Source organism: Panicum virgatum, chromosome 6K, assembly GCF_016808335.1.
Source record: "Panicum virgatum strain AP13 chromosome 6K, P.virgatum_v5, whole genome shotgun sequence".
NCBI classification, from domain to species: Eukaryota; Viridiplantae; Streptophyta; class Magnoliopsida; order Poales; family Poaceae; genus Panicum; species Panicum virgatum.
In genome coordinates this window covers 42899313-42916057 of record NC_053141.1, presented here as the reverse complement: position 1 = coordinate 42916057, position 16745 = coordinate 42899313, and the positions used below count along the sequence as shown (strand labels likewise).

Below are 16745 nucleotides of genomic sequence, written 5' to 3'. Positions count from 1 at the left end.
ACGGCCCGAGAACAATTAACGGCCCACCAAAATTTAATCTCCGATGTCTGCCCCGAGCAGGCCCCGAGCACGCCGATGCTTTTACATTATTTTTCTTTTTTTAATTTTTTTTCAGCTGTTCGGGGAGTTTCGGATGATACTCATCAAAATTCAAAAGTGGCGGCGCGGCCTAGGCTCGCTAGGGGACCGCACCAATCCAGCAACCCACCCGCTGGCGCGGGCTAGCAACTGCTTAGAGAGATCCACGTAACAGGCCGTGCAATCACGACATTTCCAGTAGGCCCAGCAGCAGCCCACTTCCCCCAAATAATAATTTTATTACGGCCGATAGTTTGCACTACTGCAAAGCGGTCTATATTGACGCTCGACCCCACCGGCGGTGGCACGTGCAAACAGTTTTGAAACTTAAAAATTATTTTAAAACAAGGCCTCACTTGAATATGTTTCGACAATATTTTTCAAAAACACATAAATTGCTTTATATACAATAGAAAATACCAAAATAAATTAGTTAAAGCTCAACTAATCTGCTTAAGTTGTCTATTATTGATCATGCAATCAATCTTCACGTACCTAACAAAGTTGTTTACCCTTATGCACTAATGGCACAAACGATCTATACTGACAATATGAACAATAGTATCCAATTAACTGAATTCAGACATGCGAAACAACATTATGTAAATTCATAATCAATTTTTGTAAACATCATAAGTAAATTAGAATACACGAAAAAATATTTTCTCTCAAAAAATATATCATTAAAACATAGTGGTTGGAGATCATATTTTGAAGCTTTTATTGCAACAAACACAGCTGTGCAATCGAATTTTGATTTTTGATGCTTAATTTTGCGGTAATGACTTTATTAAGACCGGCCGTACGTTTCCTCTACTGCACGGCAGCATAAATTGGCACTCCAACTCACTGACAGCGGCAAGCGCAAACGATTTTGAAACTTAAAAAAAATTGTAGTTCCTAAACTATACATCAAATTCAAATTCCGATTGCACAACTGTATCTCTTTCGATGAGACCTTCAAAACAAGACCCCACTTGAATATATTTCGACAATATTTTCGAAGACACATAAATTGCTTTATGTACACTGAAAAAAAGCCAAAATAAATTAGTTAAAATGCTAAACCAATTTGCTAAAGTTGCCTGGTATTGATCCATGCAATTAACATTCACCTACCTAATAAAGTTGTTTGTCTTATCCACTAATAACACCAAACAATCTATCTTTACAACATTATAACACAAATATCCACTTAACTGAATTCACACATGCGAAGCAATATTATGTAAATCCATAAGCAATTTTCATAAATACCATAAGCAAATTAGAATACATGAAAAAGTATTTTCTCTAAAAAAAATATATTATTAAAACATAGTTGTGTGAGATCTTGTTTTGAAGCTTTTACTAAAACAAACACAACTGTGCAATTGGATTTTGATTTTGTTGCTCGATTTTAAAACTATGATATTTTTATCTTCAAAATTATGTGTATGCATGTACTTTTTTCTTCTCTCATTGTCTCTCACATGCATGCGTACACCCATTGTCGGGGCGGCCACATGACTGGTCTACTTTACGGCTGGCCGTAAATTAGCTGTGTCCTAATTTTGCAACTATGATCTTTTCTATCTTCGAAATTATATGCATGCATGCACCTTTTCCTTCTCTAATTTACGGCCATGTCAAAAAAAAATCCGGGGCCTCGGCGCCCCGCTCGTTTCGCGGCCGGATCGCAGGAGCGGACGAGGAGGCGCCACTCGCTCTCCCTCCCCGTCTCGCGCGGATCCCGAAACGAAGCCTCGCACCAGCTCGCCACGCCACCACCACCACCGTCCTCCCTCCTCCTCCGCTCCACTCACCCCGCCGACCGATCGACCACCCCATGAAAGCACCACCACTTCACGCGCGCGTGTTCTGAGACGGAGGGAGGGAGGGACCTTGGTTTGCCTGTGGGGGGTAGCAGCTGGGGCCGGGCGAGATGGAGAGCTACCTCAAGGAGAACTTTGGGGGCGTTAAGGCGAAGCACTCGTCGGACGAGGCGCTGGGACGATGGCGCAGCGTCGTCGGCGTCGTCAAGAACCCCACCCGGCGGTTCCGCTTCACCGCCAACCTCGACAAGCGCTCCGAGGCCGCCGCCATGAAGCGCTCCAACCAGGAGAAGCTGCGGGTCGCCGTGCTCGTCTCCAAGGCGGCGCTCCAGTTCATCCATGGTACGCATATTTTCTTTGCCAGGAGGACCTTGGAGATAAAACAAACCAAGAGAAAATTCTCCCAATTTCGCCTATGAATTGAATTTGAATCTCACCGCAAACCGCAATGCAGGCCTCCCGCCGCAGGCCGAGTACACGGTGCCAGCCGACGTGGCGGCGGCGGGCTTCGGCGTGTGCGCTGAGGAGATGAGCTCCGTGGTGGAGAGCCACGACATCAAGCGCCTCAAGGCGCACGGCGGCGTGGAGGGCGTCCTGTCCAAGCTCTCCACCTCGGCGTCCGACGGCCTCCCGGCGTCGGCGGACAAGCTGGCGGCCCGGCAGGAGCTCTTCGGCGTCAACCGGTTCGCGGAGGCCGAGGCGCGCAGCTTCTGGGTCTTCGTGTGGGAGGCGCTCCAGGACATGACGCTCATGATCCTCGCCGCGTGCGCGCTCGTCTCCCTCCTCGTCGGCATCGCCACCGAGGGGTGGCCCCACGGCGCGCACGACGGGCTCGGCATCGTCGCCAGCATCCTGCTCGTCGTCTTCGTCACCGCCACCAGCGACTACCGCCAGTCGCTGCAGTTCAAGGACCTCGACAAGGAGAAGAAGAAGATCACCGTGCAGGTCACCCGGAGCGGGTTCCGGCAGAAGCTCTCCATATACGACCTCCTCGCCGGCGACATCGTCCACCTCTCCATCGGGGACCAGGTGCCCGCCGACGGGCTCTTCGTGTCGGGGTTCTCGCTGCTCATCAACGAGTCGAGCTTGACCGGTGAGAGCGAGCCGGTCGCCGTCCACGCCGACAACCCGTTCCTGCTGTCGGGGACCAAGGTGCAGGACGGCTCGTGCAAGATGCTCGTCACGACCGTCGGCATGAGGACGCAGTGGGGCAAGCTGATGGCCACCCTCAGCGAGGGCGGCGACGACGAGACGCCGCTGCAGGTCAAGCTCAACGGCGTCGCCACCATCATCGGCAAGATCGGCCTCGCCTTCGCGGTCGTCACGTTCGCGGTGCTCACCCAGAGCCTCTTCTGGCGCAAGATCTCGGACGGCTCCTACTTCAGCTGGTCCGGCGACGACGCGCTGGAGCTGCTCGAGTTCTTCGCCATCGCGGTCACCATCGTCGTCGTGGCCGTCCCCGAGGGCCTGCCGCTCGCCGTGACGCTCAGCCTCGCGTTCGCCATGAAGAAGATGATGAACGACAAGGCGCTCGTCCGCCACCTCGCCGCCTGCGAGACCATGGGCTCCGCGACCTCCATCTGCAGCGACAAGACCGGCACGCTCACCACCAACCACATGACCGTCGTCAAGGCCTGCATCTGCGGCAAGGTCAAGGACGTGAGCAGCTCCTCGGAGACCAAGACCTTGCCCACCGAGCTGCCGAGCTCCGTCGTGGCGATGCTCCTGCAGTCCATCTTCAACAACACCGGCGGCGACGTCGTCCTGAACCAGGACGGCAAGCGCGAGATCCTGGGCACGCCCACCGAGACCGCCATCCTCGAGTTCGGCCTGTCGCTCGGCGGCGACTTCGCCGCGGTGCGCAAGGCAAGCACCCTCGTCAAGGTCGAGCCCTTCAACTCGGCCAAGAAGAGGATGGGGGTGGTCATCCAGCTCCCCGGCGGCGCGCTGCGAGCTCACTGCAAGGGCGCGTCGGAGATCATCCTGGCGTCGTGCGCCAAGTACCTGGACGAGCACGGCAACGTCGCCCCGCTCGACGGCGCGACCCTGGATCACCTCAAGGCCACCATCGACAGCTTCGCCAACGAGGCGCTCCGCACGCTGTGCCTCGCCTACATCGACGTCGACGGGGGGTTCTCGGCGAGCGATCAGATTCCGATGGATGGGTACACCTGCATTGGCATTGTGGGGATCAAGGACCCTGTCCGTCCCGGCGTCAAGGAATCGGTCGCCATCTGCAGGTCAGCAGGCATCACTGTCAGGATGGTTACCGGTGACAACATCAACACGGCGAAGGCGATCGCGAGGGAATGCGGCATTTTAACTGAAGGTGGTGTAGCCATTGAAGGGCCGGATTTCAAAGTCAAGGGTGAAGAAGAATTACATGAACTGATACCGAAAATACAGGTGATCGATCTGGTCGATGTACTACTACTTGCCTTTAATTGCCTACCACTTCTGAGGTCATCTGTCAATGTGCTCTGATTTTCATGAGTCAGGTGATGGCAAGATCTTCGCCACTTGACAAGCACACCTTGGTCAAGCATCTTCGGACTACATTTGATGAAGTTGTCGCGGTGACGGGTGATGGCACAAATGATGCACCCGCACTTCATGAAGCTGATATTGGGCTTGCAATGGGCATTGCTGGAACTGAGGTACTGTTATTTTTGTCATTTTCATAAATTGAATATTAGAATTTTCTATTTCATAAAAATGTTATCAGTATTGGGTTTTTAGTAAACAAACAATAATGTAATTCCTTGTGCTATTCTTGACATTACGCAGCTCTGATCTGATTATCTTTATGTGAAGGTGGCAAAAGAGAGTGCGGATGTCATCATTCTTGATGACAACTTCTCCACTATAGTCACTGTTGCTAAGTGGGGTCGATCAGTGTACATCAATATTCAGAAGTTTGTGCAGTTTCAGCTGACAGTCAATGTGGTTGCTCTCATTGTAAACTTCTCTTCAGCTTGCTTGATAGGTACTTTATGCAAAGCCAATTTTATTTTTTTTTCTTAAAAAAAAGAATTTTAAGCTGCAATGCAATTTCATCTACGACACAAATGCAAGGAATGATCCTTTTATATTTGCAATAATGTTTTGGATAATCCAAATTTGTGTTCTAATAATAATGCTGCAAACTACCTTAAACTTCTGAATATGTTTGTTCTATCAGTTGTTTCTCACAGTTCTTTTATTTCTGCTTGTTGATGAAGGGAGTGCTCCTCTTACCGCTGTGCAATTGCTCTGGGTCAACATGATCATGGACACACTAGGCGCACTGGCATTGGCCACAGAACCTCCAAACAATGAGCTGATGAAGAGAACTCCAGTTGGAAGGAAAGGAAATTTCATCAGCAACGTCATGTGGAGGAACATCATGGGACAGGCCATCTACCAGTTCCTTGTGATTTGGTATCTGCAGGCTGAAGGGAAATGGCTCTTTGGAATCGAGGGCGACAACTCCGATCTAGTCTTGAACACAATCATCTTCAACTGCTTCGTATTCTGCCAGGTAAATTGGAAGTGGTTCTTGCATTCATTTTTCTGCTTTTACCAAATATATAGGCCTCGCTGGATTTACTTAGTGTTTCTTACTGGAACTATGGCCTTGGTGTGCTAATGAACAACATGGTTTCAGCAAAACACTAAATACAGTAACTGAGATTACTTGGTACAATGAACTTATATCAGAAATGTATAGGATTATTCCACAGAATCCCTACTAAGAAAGGCTGAAAACATGAAAGTAGTACATTGATACTTTCCATTAATTCTTTTTTTTTTCTCTCGAACTGTGCAGGTATTCAATGAGGTGAGCTCAAGGGAGATGGAGAGGATAAATGTCTTCGAGGGCATACTAGACAACAACGTGTTCGCCGCCGTCCTCGGCAGCACCGTCGTCTTCCAGTTCATCATAATCCAGTTCCTCGGCGACTTCGCGAACACGACCCCTCTCACGTTCACGCAGTGGATCGCCAGCATCTTCATTGGCTTCATAGGCATGCCGATCGCCGTTGTGGTGAAGATGGTGCCGGTCGATTCTGCGTAGGAGGCACAACTAATTCCTGTCAGAAACTCAAGCCTGGCAATTTTTGGCCATTGCCATTTGCATAACATAGTTCGCTTTTTTTTTCCTTTTGTGTAATGCATTTAGGTAAGTCTTTGCCCATTTTTATTGCTTATTATGATCTAGAGGTTGAGACAGGTAATGGGCCTGATCATTCAAACTGTCGAATAGGATCATGTAGCTTTTGGTATTCCAAATTCTTCACCCCTCCCTATGTGTTTCCTTTGGAACTCTACATGGCTCGAATTGTGTACACCAAGAACGAGTCCATTCATTTGTGATTCTACAACTGGAGCTTGAAATTGATGTGATTTTCCAGTCGCAAGCTCCAAAAGCAACTGAAGCAAGCCACTGCGCGCCGCGCGTCCGCGGCCAGTGCGCCGCCGTGCCGTCCGCCAGCGCGACGGGAGGCGCCGCCCATGGGCCGGAGGTTCGGCCACCCGGAATCCGGGCCTCCGGCTAGCCGTCGCCGACCTATGCGTGGCACTAGACGGGCGGCGTGACGGCGCCATGGGCATGAACTATGCGCCGGGCTCCTTTTTCCTGGTGGACGCCGGACGCGGCAGGGGGCCACGGCCAGCCCATGCCGGAGGCGCCATTGACCGATTGCCGGCCAGTGCGAGCTCCACGTCTGGGCACATCACAAAGCGCACCAAGGTGGGCGGAGGCAATAGAGGTGGGCGCCGGAGGCAGCGAGACGAGGAGAAACGGCCGCGCGAGGAAGACGCCGTTCCCCGGACGGTGAATGGTCGAGCCCCCTGGGGACGGGGCCCTATCCAAATCGTGACGAAAAATTCTGGAAAAAAATCGCAGAGACTGAGGATGAAATTTCGAAACAAGGCACAAAATTTCAGGCCCATCCACGACTTGTGGAGGGAGAAATTAAATCGAGAAAACATGGAGGCGGGGTGTCCTTGTGTTTCAGTTCATTCGTAGCCAAACCGAGATCAAAAAAATCTGAGAAAATTCATGGATCCTGGAGGTTCAACGGAGAATCACCACACCAAGTTTCAGTCCCAGACTCAAACCATAGCAGGGGAACAAAATTACAGAACCATTGCGTTCGTTTCTTCTGTTTCAGTCTTTCTTCGCCGTCCCATTTTCTGAACCTCGCAGCTGCAGGCCCCAGTTCCCCGTTCAGTTTATTCACCTCGCCGTCGTCGCCGAGCCAGATCACACGCAGAGAAGCTCGAGTAGGCTAGTCTGGAGGTGACTGGTCACTGGTGATGGCACAAATGATGCACCTGCACTTCATGAAGCTGATATTGGGCTTGCAATGAGCATTGCTGGAACTAGTATGTGTTTCCTTTGGAACTCTGGAACCGTATATGTCTCCAAATGTCTACACCAACGAGTTCATTTATCTGTGATTCTACAACTGGAGCATAAAAAACCTGCTGCTGTTTTCCCGTCACAAGCTCCATAAGCAACTGAAGCAAGGCACTGCGCGCCGCGTATTCCGCGCGGCCAGTGCGCTGCCATGCCGCCGGCCGCCGATCCGTGAGGTCTCCGGCGCGGGCGCGCTGCCCATCCCCTCGCCGCGCACGCGCCCGGCAGTTCGGCCGCTCGGACTCTAGGCCTCCGACTCGCCGTCGCCGACCCGTGCGTGGCGCTAGGCGGCCGCCCGTGGCGGAGATGCCATCGACTGGTGGCTGGCCAGTGCGAGCTCGGCACGCCGCAAAGCACCAAGGTGGCCGGGGGCAACAAGGGTGGGCCCCGGATGCAGCGAGACGAGGAGAAACGGCCGCGCGACTGCGCGAGGAAGAAGCCGCTCCCCGGACGGCGTTGGGGACGGGGGTGGACGGTATTTCAATTGCCGTCCACCCCCGGTGCCCTGTCTCGCTCCATTTTCCGATCCAAATCGCGACGAAAAATTCTGAAAAAAATCGCACGGGCTGAGGAACAAATGGCGAAACAACCCACCAAATTTCGTCCTCATCATCGACCCGTGGAGGGAGAAATAAAATCGAGAAAATCTGGAGGCGGGGTGGACGGTATTTCAAATACCGTCCACCCCTTGTGTTCTTGTGTTTCAGTTCATTCGTAGCCAAATCGAGATCCAAAAAATCTGAGAAGATTCATGGAGGCTGGGTGGTTCAACGAAGAATCACCGCACCAAATTTCAGTCCCAGAATCGATCCATAGCAGGGGAACAGAATTACAGATCCATGGCGTTCGCACTGTTTTTCTGAACCTCTAAGTTGCATGCAGGTCCCCTGTTCGTCTGTTCCTCGTTCAGTCTACTCACCTCGCCGTCGCCGCCGAGCCAGATCGCACGCTGACAAGCTCGAGCTCCATGGTCTCGAGCGCGAGGGACGGCGAGGCATCTGTTGGGGATTCATCCACACCGACGGGCCGTGGCGCGCGTGTCGTTGGCCGATCACTCCGGGGCACGCAGCTGCAGACAGGCGGCGCCGGTTGGGGGTTGGCCCCTGTGGCCATGCCCTCTTGTCACGGGAATATTTTCTTTCCACCCGCTCCCCCTGCTCCGCCGCGCTGGAGCCCGGAGTCCCGTCGCCATCAGGGACGACGTGCCCGCAGCTGCGGCTGCCGTGGCGGCCGGGAACGCGGCGTGCGGGGATCTCCCCCCTCCATTCACGCGTTCGACAGGCAGGCTCGCCCGTCAATCATAGGCTCGCAGGCTCGCAGCCGCAGCAATCGGCAGCAGATTCTGTGCTTGTGCGCCCGTATCCGTTCTGATTTTTGCATCGTGCGCATCTCGTTCGCGCGTGTTAATCTAGTATGCAAATCATTGATGCGCGCCCGTGTCAAATTGCATGCGTTGATTACTTGATTCTCTTGCTCAGTCTGCCTGCTACTGTATAGAAGAACCCCCAGTGTTTTTGTTTCCTGAAACTGTAGGGTGAAGATACCACTGTTGTTATCAAAAAAGAAAGAAACCACTATGTTTCAGTATTCAAAAACAGAAGAAGAAGAATAAACCACTATGTTATCATTCAGGAAAAAAAAACAGAAGAAGAAATCACTATGTTTCCTGTTGAAGTGTTGATGCATGTAGACGCCTTATCCATATTTGCACTGTCGGCTGAGCCAATCTTTCAGTCAAACGACTATTACCCGCTTGGGAAAGCTGCGGGCATTGTAAAAGAGCTTTTTTTCCGCGCCTGCCCCTGCCCTCAAGGCTTTTTGGCTCAAGACTGCACTGGCGGGAAAGCGAGGCAACGGCGAGCGACATGACGCGGATGATGGAAGAGCTACGAAAGCCTTGGCTTTTCGTTCGTTCACGTCCCGCGGCTGCTGCTGCTGGTGGTGGACGGCAGGAAGTCAATGCGGTCTCTGTTGGGAGCCATGAGGACTTTTGAGCTACAGCTTTGACAGGATGTGTATTTTGTGCTGCAAACTTTGGAGCAATTCATATATCCAAACAGGACAGATAAGACAATCTGATTAGCAATGCAATGATTCACCTGTCAAAGCTAACAAATCTAAAGGTCTGGGACCAAGATCGTCAGGATTTGCACAAATGTAAGCATAATGTCTTCAGTCAACACTGAGAGAGACAGATCGATTGGGGCTGAAATGCAGATGAAACACGTTAGGAGTGCTGGACAGAGGCCGATTAGCAATGATTGATCTGTCAAGAGTCAATACTAACCCATCTAAGTTGGAGCCTTCTAGGACAATGCAGACCAAGATCGTCGTCAGAATTTGCACAGATGCACGTACTGAGAGAGAGAGAGAGAGAGAGAGAGAGAGAGAGAGAGAGAGAGAGAGAGAGAGAGAGAGAGAGATTGGGGCTGAAATGCAGATGAAGCACGTTGGAGTGTTGGAGTAAACCATCTCGGCCTAACCCGGGACTAATGTAAACGCTAGGACAAGCAAGGAAAGAGAAAGGTATCAGGTTCAGGTCTGCAAACCAAGACTGCAACTGCAACGTACCCCTAGCTAGCTAGGACGCCACCGATTTTCCTGCGGCAGTGTCAGCCGCGCCCTGCGCACCGGATCCTGAAGTCAAAACCGGCAGCTCAAGAACACAGGTACGCATCGCAATCGATTAAACAAAGGTGGTCGAGACAGCGACGCCATCGTTACGCCTTGATTACTAGTTAATGCCGATCCACGTTTCGTGCTGCATATGCTACGGGGGCCTCGCGCTTTGTATAATGTTTCTCATCGCAAGCTTGGTCGGGCGGAGCGCGCGAATCCCGAGAACAGCAGAGGTTTTTATCTTGGGCTCTCGATGAAAGAAAAGGGAATTTAAATCTGAGATGATACTACTTTTTTCCCCCCAACTGGAATACATTTCAGAGGCATTTGTGTGTGTGTTGGTTGCTGCATTGGTTGAGCAACTGACTAGATTAATTCATGTCCCTTATTAGGTGCTGGTACTTTTTTATGAAAAGAAAAAGAAAACATTAGATGCTAATACTTGGCAAGTTCAAAAGCAAATTAATGTAGTTGCTGCATTTCAGAAGCTTATTTGGTACAGTATAAATAAAACAAGTTCATCGAGTGCATTGAGCCAAAGAAGTTCTAAATTGCAATTCAGGTAAGTCAAGTGACTTGACCGGTCAAAAAGATCATACATGTGGGGGTAACAGGAAAAGAGAAGTTCGAGAAGTGCTGATGTCAAGTTGTCACTGACAAGGATGTGATGCAACATGAGGAGGGGAGAAATAGTCTATATATGCACATTATTATGCGGTTGTTAGGGCACAAACAAGTTTAAGGTGTATAGCTGTACACCATCAGCATATTTAAACACAAACAAGAGGAATATTGGCTAAAAAAGACCTCATACAAGCTACATGAATGATTCTAAAAACTGGCTTCTCATCAGCAAATCACTGCTCAATCATAGAACCTATCCATCCCCCAACAGAAGGCGAAGTGCAAGGATGGTCCATTCGACAAGACCAGAGAGTCTCAAGACTGCACGCAAAAAGGCACCTAAAAGACAAAAAGCACTCGCATATAATGTTTGCTCAATGATTCTTTGCAGGAACAAGACGCATCAAGTTGGCACTGCAAATAAAAATCAGTTCAGTACTGCTCTGTAGATCTTGTTCGATCTGCACGAGAAATGCTTAGCACTGAAAAATGAATTGGAGAACCAGGAACTTTATGATGCATAGTAGATGCAGCAAACAATAAAAGCATTGCGCTACAATTAAGCCCTAAACGAACAAGATAGAGTAGACAGAAGACAAGAGTCAGGTTTTCAGAAGCTAATCGCTCAAGAACACTGCATCGTCTAAAAAATGAATATCGCAAAAATTTGACTTGTAAGATGTAACATTGCACTTGATTGAGCTCCACTTATTGCTGAATGATGACTTTATACATAAATATATTGAATCCATAGGATCATTTGGATCTCCAATAATGATCGATACTGTTCTTGAAACGGTAATCGACAAAGCTACAAATAGTTTGAAGAAAGAAGCCAACGACAAAAGCGCAACAATCTCCAAGGAGAGGAATGCGAAAACGATTCTGAATTGAGAAAAATGCCTGGCTTTCCCGCATGCCAAAATCCGTGTCGCGAAACACGGCTCCTCCTTCGCCAGAACTCTCCTCAATCCGTCGAGCCGCTGGTTCGCACGACGAGCTCCATGGCTTTGCTCTCAAGAAGAACTGAGAAGGCGAGGAAGAAGAAGAAGAGATCACCGGAGCGACGGCCTCTCCGGGACGGGGAGCGAGGAACGGCGGCTGTGGAGAAGAGACAGCAGGTCGTCGTAGAAGATGATGGCATTGGCATCCTCCTCATCCTTCTTCTTCATGTCCTGGTGAGCTGCTGCTAACTCAGAAAGCACCAAGAAAGCGTGTGTGTTAGAGAGGGATAGAGAGGTAAGGGAAGGTTTCTTTGCACTAGAGGCCAGTCCGGTAGACCCATTATAATACTAGAGGTTTTTAAACACACCCAACGTAGGAGTAGCTAGTTAGCAAGGGCTCGCACTAGGATCTTCTGCGGCTGCGTATACGTGGCACACCTAGGCATGCAAACCGATCAGCTGATTCAGGACAGGAGCTTAAAACCATGAGCATAGTAAGACGGTACGACATAACATGTTGGTAGTTTCGTCATTGTCCTAACATTTAAGATCAATAATATTTGGGCCACTGAAGGATCCGCTAGAGATTATGAATACCTAATTTATTGCTTATGGATTGTTTATTAGCTCTTATAATTTTAGCTGATCCAAACAGAGACTTCTGAAATTAAAGTTAGTTCTACTTATTCCCTCCATTTTTATTTACATGTCATGTTATGTTCGTCCTAAATCAAACTTGACTAGCTTTGACCAAATCTATAAAATATATAGTAACAATTATACTATCCAATATATGCTCTATCAACGTATATTTCATGGTGGATTTAATAAAACAAATTTGGTATTGTAATGTTATTATTTCTTTCTATAAATTTAGTCAAAGTTTATCAAGTTTAACTTAGACCAAACCTACTACGATATGTAAAAGATCAATTGTAATTTCCACTTTTAGACATTTTAACAATAAATAGTTAATTATTGACACTTAAATTATTTTTCTCTTTCTTGGAAATAAAATATTTGTAATTTGAGAAATATTGTAAAACGTGCAAGATTATTTGACTCAGAAGTCAAACTCACAACTCTACAATTGTTTGTGTAGAAGACGTTCATTGCAAACAATCTAAACAATCTTGCATGTTTGCATTCTCCCAGGAAGCGGAGAACAGATGCAGAAGATCAAAGTTTACAAAGAGAGACGAGGAAGAAGATCGTTCCCACGAGTAGCTAACCAAAGAACGACATCTAAGGCTTTGATTTGTTGATCAAAGAGATGGTAGTGGTCCAAAAGTGGAAAACGGTGCCCTGTTATCACCCTCACATGGACCCATCCTTCCATCTTCCCTACACAGTGAAAGGAGGGCTGTGATGAAGTCATGAAGCTCTCTTTTATTTGCCGTTAGGCGTAGGCCCTGTTTAGTTCCCAAAAAAAATTCTACAGTATCCATCAAATTAAATTTTTGGACACATGCATAGAGCATTAAATGCAGTTGAAAAAAATAACTAATTGTACAGTCTAACTGATTACCACGAGATGAATCTTTTAAGCCTAATTAGTCCATGATTGGATATTATTTGTCAAGTAACAACGAAATTTGCCACAGTACTAAAATCCAAACTTTTCACTAACTAAACACACCCTTAGCATCAATTTGCAGCGGTGACTTTTGTTTCGCCCTTCAAATCTCTATTTAGAGAAAAGCGTTGGAACAATAGGCATGTGCTGTTTTTTAGTAGGACATGCACCTTGCATGTGGGATCAAGCAATAATCAGTACTACCCCGCTCCAAATTGTAGTTTGTTTAACTTTTTTTACCCTAAATTTGACCATTTATATTATTCAAAAAATTTATGCAAATGTTGCCAAATTTAAGTTATTTTTGAAGATCGTGTATTGATAAAACAACCCACAACAAAAGAAGTACACAAAATTTTTAATAAAACGAGTGGTCAAACTTGAGATAAAAAAATCAAACGAACTATAATAAAACGAGTGGCCAAGGGCCGTGTTTGGTTGTAGGGTGAAAAAAAATTCACCCTACTTTGACCACTAATTTAGAGTAGTAAATGAAGTCTAATTATAAAACCACCTCCACTGTAACATCACTGTAGCAAATCATCAATTAATTACCGTCATTAGATTCGTCTCGAAAAGTTACGCTTATCCCTAAAAATATTTTACAAATAGACTTCATCTAGTACTCCATGCATACGAGATTCTTTTTTCGGGAAACGTGCGCGGATTTTACCAAACACGGCCAAGAACATGTGTGAAACTCTGCCTCTGTATTATTGCTAGAGACTCCTGACGCAAACTGCAAAAGAACAAACAAAGCATTTGAGACCTCCTCCCACAAAACTACAGTATAAACGCAAACTGCAAAGGCCAAGGCAGACTTTTTTTGGGGTGGGTGGGTGGGGGGATGTTGAGCCCAAGGCAGAGTTACCAGGCCCTCCCTGGTCCACCGCGCACCGCACCACGCGCGGCACAGGTGACACGGTGACAGGCCGCGCCAACGACGGCCACGGGCGCTTTGACCTCCGGCGCCGGGGGGGTGGGGGCCCCCCGCCACTCCGTCGCCTCTGCGCCGCATCACGTGCAGCGTCCCCTGGCTGGCCCCGGGGCCTCGCGGTCATTTCGCCCGGCCACTGCCGCTCGTCGCCGTTCCGGGCGGGCGCGGGTTCGCACGTGCGGGTCTCCACGGCCGGAGCCGCCGGTCGGGCGTTCCCGGGACCGAGCCCCACGACACCGGCCCGGCTCTTCCACCGATGGCCATGGCGCCCGCCCACCGAGGCCCCAGACCCCCCCGGCGCCCGCGGCAGCTTCTATTCCGACGCGCGCGCCCATCCCCATGGTGGCGGCCAGCGCGCCGCTGTCGCCGCCGCTCCCTTCTCGGACGACCTGTAGCAGCGGCCAGTGGTTCTGTCACCTTGTTGAAAAGGCACCTGGGTCCAGTTCTCGTTCCAGATGGTGCTCGCACTCGGGCTCTCAGGTCCTGCTTGTGGATCATGGTTTTTTTTGTACTCTTTTCAAAAGATCATGGAATTTTACGTAAGCTGTACAGCCATTCGTACGGCACATCCAGGGTGAAAACAGATCGACCGAACAGATACGTATACAAATTAAAATGGGTACGAGTAGTTTTTTTCCCCTCTGAATTTGGATTCGGATACTACTATGGTTGATTATTTGTCGAGTGTTGATGTGTTTATTCTATTCACATATCACATATTCGACTTTGAGTATTTGGATTCGGATACAGGATGGATACTGAATATCCGAATTAGAATACAAGATATCCTATTGTTATCTAAACACGTTCGTTCGGCGTAGTAAGCTGGGTCGAATCTTAGAGATGCTGGGCGGAAATCCAAACCGAACTACGAAAATAGATGAAACAAAAAAAACCACCTTTCATGCGGATCCCAAGTTGACTACATGGAGGCCCACTAAATTTCACGAAGGGCCCGTACGTTCCATGGGCCAAATCGCAGTCGCTCGAAAAATACCCCAGCCCATCTCATATCGTACATTCCATGCTCTGTGCGTGTGTGTGTGTGTGTTTTTGGTCGCGGAGGGTACGTTCGTGTCACGACGAGGCCGCCCGCCATTGATACCACTAGATGCATTGGGGAGGAGATTGGCACTCGCCACTTGGCATAGCAGGCCACCGGCGGCCGGCCAAAATTAAAGGAACGGTGGCCGTAGCCCGTAGGTGCTCCCGGAGCTAAGCTAGCCACCGCGGCACCGCCGATCGGCGGCGGGCCACCCGGGACAGGCACATGGCCGGACACGGACGGAGGATACACTGAGGGAGTGGATCGGAGCTTTAGCTACTAGCTGCTCGTGCGTCGCGAGTCGTGGCCACATCTGTAGTAGTGTAGCAGGGACCAGCAGCAGGCGTGCATGTGCGTACGGCGGCGATACGTCGCGAGCCTGGACAGACACGAGAGCTTCGGCGACCGTACCGTCGGTGTGCCTGCTGTGCTGTGCATCAAGGGAAGATCAGATCATCCATCCATGCGTCTCTCTGGAGCTTCATATCTATCAGCTCCTCATCTCCTTCGCCGCTGGTCGCTGACGCGTGGGCCTCCCTCAACCATCATCTCTCCCACACGACAACCTCAGATCAGGCCCTATTTAAAAACCAAACAAGCATTCCCTCGCACTGTCGCACACCTTCCTCGCCAGCACTTGCTCGATCGCACAGCAGCACATTCCCAAGCTGACCTCCGCCATGGCTCGCGCTCAGCTGGTGGCCGTCGCCCTCGCCGCCGCGGCGCTGCTCGCCGCCGCGGCGTCCTCCGAGGCCGCCGCCGCCGCCTCCTTCACCTGCGCCCATATCCTCTCCGACATGTCCGCCTGCTTCGCCTACGCCCGCGGCGACGGGCCCATCGGCCAGTGCTGCTACGGCGTCAGGAGCCTCGACGCCGCCGCCAGGCGCTTCGCCTGCGGCTGCCTCAAGTCCGCCGCCGCCAGCGTCACCGGGCTCAACCTCGCCACCGCCGCCAAGATCCCGGCCAGGTGCGCCGTCAACATCCCCCCCATCAGCGCGTCCGTCGACTGCTCCAGGTACGTAATTAACAACGCTTGTGATGCCCGCCTCCTTTAAACACATTACCGATCCGTCATCTCCGCGACCTGCTTGGACATGTTCATCTCGCTGCGTTGCATACTGATGACTGAAATTCTTCAATCCATGCAGGGTGAGCTGAACGACCGCAGGATCAATCCTATCGCCGCACCGGAGCGCCTGCCACCGCCGTCGCTACGTATTAGCTAATGATCAGTTACTCATGATGAATAAAATCTGTCGAGCCTCTCCAAAAGATGAATAAAATCTCTCTGTCGCGTGTGCACTGTTATAGATACACTTGCAAAGATTTGCACCAATGGATTTTGAGGTTGATAGAGTGGAAAGCATGTGCTAGCGTGAGATTTTCAACATATAACTCGTGATACGGATACTAACAATGCCTGAGAAAGGGTCGTTGCTACCGGTAAAAAAACAAAAACACATTACTGCCGGTTCACAGATTTTTGAACCGGCAATGTCGTTACCCATTACTAGTTTCATGTAAGAAATTGGCAGTAATGATTTGGCAATCATTGTTGATTTTTCAGGGCATCGCACAACGTTCGACATGTACACAACATTACCTTTTTTTTTTTCACCCCAAGCTAGCTGCTAGAAGCAAAAAAATTGAGTTGCCGTTGTGAAAATTCGGCGATAGTTCCCTTGCGTTGGCACTTACCCCAGC

At 49.6% G+C, this 16745-nt stretch overlaps 2 protein-coding genes across 2 annotated transcripts; both read left to right on the top strand.

The window, feature by feature from the left end:
- Nucleotides 1-1769: 1769 nt before the first annotated feature.
- On the top strand, nucleotides 1770-6197 carry LOC120712763 (calcium-transporting ATPase 2, plasma membrane-type-like). Its single transcript, XM_039998630.1, has 6 exons — nucleotides 1770-2234; nucleotides 2347-4298; nucleotides 4391-4549; nucleotides 4707-4878; nucleotides 5114-5412; nucleotides 5701-6197. The coding sequence occupies exons 1-6, from the start codon at nucleotides 2003-2005 to the stop codon at nucleotides 5947-5949; spliced, it is 3063 nt and encodes a 1020-aa protein (XP_039854564.1). The 5' UTR covers nucleotides 1770-2002; the 3' UTR covers nucleotides 5950-6197.
- A 9472-nt stretch (nucleotides 6198-15669) lies between these two features.
- LOC120712762 (non-specific lipid-transfer protein 1-like) lies at nucleotides 15670-16362 on the top strand. The gene is made up of 2 exons (XM_039998629.1): nucleotides 15670-16056; nucleotides 16190-16362. The coding sequence occupies exons 1-2, from the start codon at nucleotides 15722-15724 to the stop codon at nucleotides 16197-16199; spliced, it is 345 nt and encodes a 114-aa protein (XP_039854563.1). The 5' UTR covers nucleotides 15670-15721; the 3' UTR covers nucleotides 16200-16362.
- The last annotated feature ends 383 nt before the right edge of the window (nucleotides 16363-16745 follow it).

Coding starts and splice junctions, on each gene's coding strand:
- LOC120712763 (XM_039998630.1), top strand. CDS start 2,003: ATGGAGAGCTACCTCAAGGAGAACTTTGGGGGCGTTAAGGCGAAGCAC. Junction 2,235..2,346: donor GGCGCTCCAGTTCATCCATG/GTACGCATATTT, acceptor ACCGCAATGCAG/GCCTCCCGCCGCAGGCCGAG. Junction 4,299..4,390: donor AACTGATACCGAAAATACAG/GTGATCGATCTG, acceptor TTCATGAGTCAG/GTGATGGCAAGATCTTCGCC.
- LOC120712762 (XM_039998629.1), top strand. CDS start 15,722: ATGGCTCGCGCTCAGCTGGTGGCCGTCGCCCTCGCCGCCGCGGCGCTG.